The sequence below is a fragment of the Nicrophorus vespilloides genome, unplaced genomic scaffold, assembly GCF_001412225.1.
Source record: "Nicrophorus vespilloides isolate i.1.1-1 unplaced genomic scaffold, Nicve_v1.0, whole genome shotgun sequence".
Classification (NCBI taxonomy): Eukaryota; Metazoa; Arthropoda; class Insecta; order Coleoptera; family Silphidae; genus Nicrophorus; species Nicrophorus vespilloides.
In genome coordinates, this window is record NW_017096069.1 from 74,713 (window position 1) to 83,701 (window position 8,989).

The window sequence follows — 8,989 nt, forward strand, 5'->3', positions numbered from 1 at the left end:
TCAATTTCTAAAAGATTTTTTCAGCTATGTAAATAATAATAAAAACACAGAAAAATTGCCTAAAAAGAAGCAGCAGATGTTGTACTAATCAACAATTATAAATTTTAACTTTATCTGTATGTTTCTTTAGTAAATTAACATATTTTTTTACTTACATTTATTTAGATTATTAGACACATATTTCATATAAAAATTTGTATTAAAATATTATATATACTTACCTTATAGTATGTAAAAATCTTAAACAAAATCCTTTAATTGTATAGAAATTCAATACTTTGGTTAAAAATGTATTTTTATAATGAAAATGACATGAAAGTGAAAAATAAACAAATTTTTAAATAGAAAAATGCATTAAAAATGATTCAGTTCAAACAATACCAATTTAGTTTTACGTGAAAATTAATAAACTGAAAAAAGGTAATCGAAAAACAGTAACAGCTATAAAAAAAAAAGTTTGACAATAATTCTGATGGGAAAGTTATTAAAAAAAAAATGCTAACCCATCAAATAGTTGCAATGTGTAAGACCGAACAACAAAAAAAAATCGATGCAAATTATTTGGCACAGTGTTCGTGCTTGACATGTATATTTATTAACGGGATCTGCGCAAATAAATGAAATAACAAATTTTGTGAGGAGTGAATAAAATAAACTAGGAATTTGTTAAATGCGACAAATTCCGTCAATACAAATAATTACCCCAAAATCAATCACGATTAATCATTTGAAAAATACGCGTGATTCGAGAGCAAAAAAAAAATAATATTACAGTTTAACAGTCAAATAAATAAATAAAAATAAAATAAAAGTAAAACGAATACGCTCATTAATTATTGAGTAAACAGAGAACGCTAATGGAAATAGCGCAGTGTTTGCGCAAATGATAAAATACTGTTTGCAATCGCGTTTGTTTGATTTCGGTGAAATGCAATGAAATGAAACAGCGGTGCGTACAAAACGTATAATGCATATTTATTAACAATCACTGTTCTAATACACGTTCAGTTATACATTTGTTATTTTCCAAAAGTTTTGGTTTGGGCTTATTTTAGGAGGAAAGAAACGAACGAACAAAAAATCACATTTTCTTTGTTATTGGTATTATTATTTTGTTTTTTTTTTTGTTATTATAATTCGATGTGGGGGTTCTTTCACTACTTTCAATATATTTAATATTTAATTTGCTTCATTTTATTTTATACAATCAATACCATTTTGATTGCACATTTCCAATATTACACATTACTTAGGTTTAGTCTACAGTGGGCGGTTCAATGTTGTTTCTCTCTTTCTCTCTCTTTCAATGTTTTTGATGATTCAAAACGGGATTTTACAAATTAAGGAAAGAAAGCTTTAGTCTTTCAGCCCTTAACATATTCTACATTTCTTTTGATTCTCTTTTATATACAATACATGCAAGTTATTTTAAAGGGAGGAATGTTACTTTACGCTTAAATATAACATATATTTATATATATATCATTGTTTTTTTTTTGTTTTGTTTATAAAACTCCACTGTAATTTCCATTGAGTATTTCCATTGAATATTTACAAATTATTTAACGTCAACAGAACGTCAGACTTTCCTTCCATCTATCCACACGTATTCACTAATAAATCAAATTCCAATAATTGGGGATTATTTAATGTACATGCAACGGAAATACGTAACATTTGAGCAATTCAGGTGTAGGGATTGTTTTTTCTTTTACACATACGCAAGGGATTTTCGAAATGATCACAAGCTTGAAAATAATGAAGGGGGAGGCCCTAAAACGGAACTTAACTATTGACCCTTTGCTCAAATAAACAACAACAAATCCAAATTTATTGTCTCGAATTCAACGTAAGTCTTGCAAGGGGTGGGGAAGTAAACGGTTGAACAACATATCCAGACTTAGATGAAAATCATAAACTGTATATACGACAAAAACACACCAATGACCTCCTCGGAAAAGGTTTTATAACACTGTTCTTGTTGTTGATTACTTTTCTTTTTAATTTATAGATTTTACACATCCAATAATCATAATAATACAATATTTCCTGTATCCTTAAATATTCAAATAATGTAGATTCATCCTTCGACTCCTTCAAATATATATGTGTACATAGATAACAGAAAACGCACTTCCATTTAATAAAACTAATTAACCGAATATATCTATATAATGTTGGAATCCTTAGTTCTCTTTCTCTCAGTTTATCACCGTTTAAATACACTATCACCAGGTCTCCTTCTCGCAAAGTCTTTCACCTCCTTAATAACCAATGATGTTCATACTCATGTAGATCAGGATGAATGTATACATGGAGAAGTGCAACATCTTATTGGACACGGAATGTTTGGGGCCGCTATTTATACCTGCAAAACAAAACGCAATTAGACATAGGTGACTGTTTTTTTTTTTAAAGAATATGCTTTTTTGCCAGTTTACAGCAGAACTAAATCTAAGACAAATACGAAGTTTAATCAGCTTCAATCTTCTGTTTATAGTTTATATTGAATACATTTTAAATAAAAGTGTGGCCAAAAAAGAACTGACATTTTAAATTTGCCGCCATTATTTCGCGTTAAAAGATGATTTCAAATATTTTATGGCCTTACATTAATGATATGGATGTGGAAGATATATGGTTTTAAAACGGTGCAACATAAAGATATATAGTTATTGCAAGAAAAATGTAATGGTAGTGACTTAAACGCCAATATAATGTGACTTGAGACCGTTAGACTTCTTTGTTTGGAGTTATCTGAAGAATAGATATAAGAAACCGCAAAGCATTGATGACCTCAAAGACGGAATTCGATACACCATTATCGAAATTTTCTAACAATTGTGTGAACATGTTATGGAAAATTTGATCAAAAGAGTGAAGATGTGCTGCCACGACATTTATGAGATATTTTGTATCACACATAACCTCCATGTCTCTAATTTATTAGAAAAGCAAAAATATTATCAATTATCAAATACAAAATATATTTTATTAAAAAATAATATATATCAATTCATTTTGGGACACCATTTACATTAAATAAAGATATTCATTAATAAACTACAGAGCTGTTAGCCATATTTACGTTTTTCTACTTAAAATATTTTATAGTTTAAAAAAAGTAGAATCTTCACGTTTTACTTAATTAACCGAAAACTAATAAATTAAGAAAATATATCGATGGTAAAGAAAAAACAATAAAATGAGGTTTTGTCCCGCATGAACTGAAAAATTACTCAATAATAGATTACATATAAAAAGTTGTAGACAATTTGATTTAAATAAATTTATATAAGATTAAATAATTTATTAGATTACGTAAAAGTAGCTAGTATTTTTTTTGTATGCTTTTGATGATGTGTTGTATAATGAGAGTGTTGGGTTACCTTCATTGCTGTGCGTGGTTGGTACCATAATAAGAGCCATTAAGGGTGCGTCCTCCTGTATCTCGTTTTCCTTAGCTCTTCTGTAGAGTGATGAGAACATTGTGGCAAGGCAACGGAGTCTCATCTTACCATTCTTGAAGAGGTCCTGAACGGCCCTTATAGATATAGTGGATCTGACGCTCTCCAATCCGGGAAGCGCGTCGTATCTATTTACCGAATCGTCAATTTGAATCCCGTGTTTTGCATGTACCTAACACAGAAATAATTCAGTAATTACTCGACGCCACGTTATAACTGTAAATAATTAAAATTAGTGTTATATTAGATTCAACAAGAAAAGAAAAGTTACCGTAAAGAACAAATTATTTATATCTCTTCATAATATTATTTAACATATTTTAATAACAATTCTATGATATCAATTAGACAGATTTATCAATGTATATGTCTACAGATTATACCATTAAAAAGTTATGTATTAAATTAAAATATGAAATGAGTATTGAAGAGCTCCTGAACGACCCTTATAGATATAGTGGATCTGATAATTTAGATAAATGCTTGTAGGAATAATTAATTTTGTACTTTTATTTTATATATAACAATGATGAATTTCCATAAAAAAAAATTGATAATTTCAAAGCGAAATTAAATGAAACCATTTTATATAAATAAACTATGGATTCTGTTGCATATAGTTAATGCCGTTGAGAGCTTGTAAATTAAAATATTGATGGAATATTTCCAAATGTTGATGGAGTTATGGAGTAAATTTACGGTAGTAATACAGATATAAAATAGAAACACAAAATAACACCCGGATTTTATGAAGTGTCCCAACGGGAAAGTTATATTCACCCGATTTATAGTCAATTCCTGTTTGCATTATAAATTTCCAAACCGCGTCCAAATCAAGTGCCGTTCCATAACAAAAATTGTTTGGATGTTTTTTGTATTCCCTATATTTCTTCTTTTTTTTTTTCGCGATCGGAAATGTCAATTAGTGGGTTGTCAAAATTGTTAACGAAAAGTTTCCGGCCGTCCTGAGACGCTCCTTGAAATGTCTCAGCAAAATGAACGGTTCGGAGATTAGCGTCAAAAACGGAAGAGTTATCGAGATAAGCAACGAGATGACTGTTATGAAAAGGAAAGTGAGATTAACGCATTTTGATCAGCTGAAGATGCAGCAGTTCCTGACGCGTTGCGCGCGGAATTTCATCCGGTTCATGGTGCCAGTCAGTTTAGGAACTTTCCTATCGGCAAATTTCCTTGCCACGTGGGCGGATTCCGACGATTACCAGAACGACTTCATTCAGAAGCTGCAGATTTTCAAACGTACTTACAAATAAAGTTATTTTTTCTTATATATTTCTTACATTCTTTATAAAGATGAAAATGATTGGATACATGTAGTAAGGACAATTGAATTTAATTGCGATGCTTTTGGGTGATGGTGTCTTCTTTTTTCTGGGTTGTATTAATGTAATAACCTGCGCTGAAACTGCGACAATTCCAGCAAGTGGGACGCTGAAAATTGGTTTTACTGCTTTGGGTAATGTCAGTAACATACATATAAATATCTTTAAGCTGAAGAACGAAGTTGCATGCAGCAACAGTACGTGACTGCCAGAGCTAGTGTGCATTTTATCCTTTTTATCGAACGGCCGGAGGCTATTCTTATCCTTTCGTCCTCTTTTCCACATCTCTCCTATGTCCCTTGCTCCCCCATTTCGCGACAATATTTCTACATCGCGATAAGTATTCATGCCCGAACCCGGTTCGGACTTGGCCTTAGACCTCTTGGAATGCGAGCATTCGCAGTGCGATTTACGGTTTCATATGTCCTTACATTTATAACTGTCTCATTTTTATACACTCATAAAACTCGTATAATATAATTATATTTTTATTCTCTCAAATTCTTCAATTATACATGTTATTCTAAATACAAATTAAGGATATGTTTATTGTACTGAACAAAGCAAGTGCTATTATGTAGGCTTACTGCAACCTTAACTTCCTGACAACACTGTAGTATCTAAGGTATCAATGCTATCAATAAGCTATCAATAATGTTATTGGTAATCAAGATGTATAACGTTTCTAATATTCAAAAGTAACAAAGTTGTCCCAATGAAGTTCAAAGCATAATAATTGCTTAAGTGTACCACGAAAGTTTAACTGTAGATTCAAGTGTGCTGTTGTGTCCAACCGTTATTATTACAATTATTACGTAGAGTAAGGATTTGTAATTAGTCTTAGGAAGAACGCTAAAGAATCAACTACTGGGTGAAGAACCACGATAAAGCAAACACTTTGAAGAATATTTTAATAATAAACCGAAAGTAAAAGTCGTTCAATTCATTATTTACCAAACCTAAGGCTCCACAACAGACAACAGAAGAAGATATCCCACAGTGTCCAGAAAACCATCCCTGGGACACGACAGTGCCTTTGGACAAAAAAGGTTGATACCTGTCTAAATTAAAGAGTTGCCTAGTTCAGTTTGGTCATTCTCTTATTTACATTGAATCTTATTAACTGTAGAAGGAGTAATTAACTTTTATGTTTGTAGCTGAATGGATGAACTCCGGTGATATTTACAAGCACATCAAAAGGGACGGTGAACGTCGTCGAGGTACTGACCATCAAAGGGTGTTAATTAGTAGGAGCCGGACGGAAGACACTTAAGTTTTTAGGTCTTCAGAACGGAGATGACGATCCGGCCGCATAATCAGGACTCTGGTCGAACCTTAATCGAAGGCTACCCACATCAAATTTAATCCTCCGCCCGTCGCGGTAATGAAAGGGCCTGCAGCTGACGCCACCTACGCCAACTACAGCCACCTACGACGACAAACGGCACGGAGCATCCTTGATATATTACACCGGTCCAGAAACCGCATTGTATCTGGATTATCATCCCTATGATTTACAGCAGCGTCTTGCGAAGTTTTCGCCGCACTTGTTCCCTCCCTATGCACTTTACTCAATTCGCATAGGAAGGAATGATGGTTTTCGGTTTAGAATTCGAGGCTCGTATCGGAAATGGATATTACCTCGAATGGTATTAACAGTTTCCCCAACCATATTGTCGCAGAAATTCCATATGCAATATCCAACACAATCTACGTGGCCACTAAAGCTTCCTGGATGCGATTTCGATCCCTATCTGATCTAAATGGAAAGACGCTAATTGTCTGGGCCGTGGGATGCGTGGGACGGTCATTATCAAGATGTAATTACACACTCTGATTGCCCATACTACGACAACTACCAATGATTGATTCGATTAATTGCACAACTAGAGTCTTTTCTAATTAAACCTCATTAAGCTAATAATTCAAACAGATGCTGAAACAGCCATAGACACATTTGGACAATCCATTATGGATGTATTTTTAATTTATTTCTACATTAAAATTAATTTATAATTAATGGTATAGTTTTGTAACCATTAAAAATAATAATGGTAAAACTTTTTTTAAATGTAAATATTCAATAGTTGCAAATTGAGGAATCCAATTTAAACACAATCATCAAAGCAAACGTAAGGTATGAACCATTAAACATATTCTTGGAATTGCTCTGTACGAGATGCCATTAAAATATCTTGAGTTCAAACACGAAATGCACGTCTCATTATACTGCACGTTTGATTTTACATAAAAGCTCACTGTCCAATTATTAGCAGTTCAATCAAAACATTTCAACGTAAAAGAGAAACAGAACAATTTTCTTTCCAATATTTGATTTTGAAATAATAAGTTCGCCGTTGGAAATATCGTCAATATTGTGAATATAGTTGATAATTGTGAGAATTTTGTTAATACAATCATGGTAATTAAACTTATGCTCTTGTGAAAAAATCCGGACTATAGTGAATACAAACTGATCGAAGCCGCACTATGCGAGATATTACATGTATTTGATGTGCAGCGTGGATTAGGATGGATATGGATTGAGTTAGCAGTTATAATTTATGCCTTGGAATTGTTTTTCGTGTCGGTGGATGAAGATGCGGCGGCGGTTTCGGTCGCATCGTCGCCGCTGATAAACGGCGCCCCCCATTTTTCAATTTGGGGCGCGCGTCCTAATTTATTCCGAGTGCCGGATTGTACGCCCTCCACCCCTACCGTTCACACATAAATCACGTCCGCAACAAACGTAAATATGTCAGAAGGAATCGACAGACACCATGAGCGAATCGGATGGATTCTTTTCAAATGGGTCCGAGCAAACGTCATCACAACTCTTTCTATTCCATCTACGAAACAACTCCGACTTTGTGTACTTGCATGGATGTAGTGGTACGTACAATGGAGTATCGGCGAGAATGGGGGATGATCGCAATTACGCCTTCCCTTCATCCACCACATATGCACACATTGATTCACCCACGCTCCGGCGTCAAACAATACTAACAATTGTTGTGTATTCTGCACATGAAACTAACTATACACTGGCTAAACACTCGTTGATGATATCGCAGCGATTGTTCTAATAAATTAATTAACGGCGTTAATTGCAGCAATGCTAATCACATCCTCACCAATTTCGATCCATCTTCACAGCATCTTCTCCATAATTTAATTTCACTCTCATCGACGAGATTTTGACACAATTAAAAGCCCTTTACTTCCCTTACAACCAACATTTACTAAACAAATATAAATCAAAATTCATGTTTATCATATTCATATCTTATATGATCTTTTTTCAATACTTTTACATCAGTATTTTGAACTACTTTTTTAATTCTAGTTTTAGAATGTTTTTTGATATTTTCCAGCAGAAAGTTCATGATCGATATCATTAATTTAATATTATCTTTAATGACTGGATTTAATCAGAATACAGAAATCACAATGTGATTTCGTATTTCGCGCCCCCAATTTTTTGCTTGAATAATTTTGCGCCCCCTGTATATAAGATAACATGTTAGATGAGAGTAATTAAGTCTTTAACAAATTTGAAATGTCTTGTAATTATTCTCCTTTTGAAGAATAAGTTAAGAAATTGGAGATCTTACCTTTGGCCTTGCCTCACAGTTTGAAAACCGTTGCAATAGGATATTCTTTCTCATCAAATTATTTTGTTTAGAATATATTTCTTTAACAAATAACGTAAGTTCTTGACTACTGTATTTTCGAACTTTCTAGTAAGAAAGTTGATAATAAGCTTTAATTTAATATAGTTTAAAACAATGTTTCTAAAACTTTTGCACTAATTTGTTTTTTGCGAAAAACATCCCGGACTGATCTGTTGTCAACTGTTTACACCAGAGGTTCTCAAACTTTTTTGTGTCGTAGACCCCTTGCCATGTTTTTCGGGTTTGGGTAGACCCCCTNGAGACTGTGCGTATGCTTGTAACAAGATGATACTGGTATATCATTATGTGGAGGTTTTTACAAGTTCAGTGTATGTTGAGATCTGATCTATATCGAAATCCCGACTATATCAAAATCCCGACAACCATAATCCCGACTGTATCGAAATCCCGACAGTGTCTTTCATTATTATAATGTATACAATAACATTTTTAAATTATTCCGAAACGTAGTCACCATCTATTATTATTTAACTATTATTTAATATTA

At 32.9% G+C, this 8,989-nt stretch overlaps 1 protein-coding gene across 1 annotated transcript in view; it reads right to left on the minus strand.

Annotated features, from left to right (window-relative positions):
- Window positions 1-1,046: 1,046 nt before the first annotated feature.
- LOC108569350 overlaps window positions 1,047-8,989 on the minus strand; it is a 38,090-nt gene continuing 30,147 nt past the window's right edge. Inside the window, exons 4-5 of the mRNA XM_017930869.1 lie at window positions 3,390-3,639; window positions 1,047-2,368 (exon numbers count right to left, since the gene is read on the minus strand). Coding sequence (XP_017786358.1) covers window positions 2,265-2,368; window positions 3,390-3,639 — 354 coding nt within the window. The 3' untranslated portion in view covers window positions 1,047-2,264. The remainder of the gene's footprint in view (window positions 2,369-3,389; window positions 3,640-8,989) is intronic.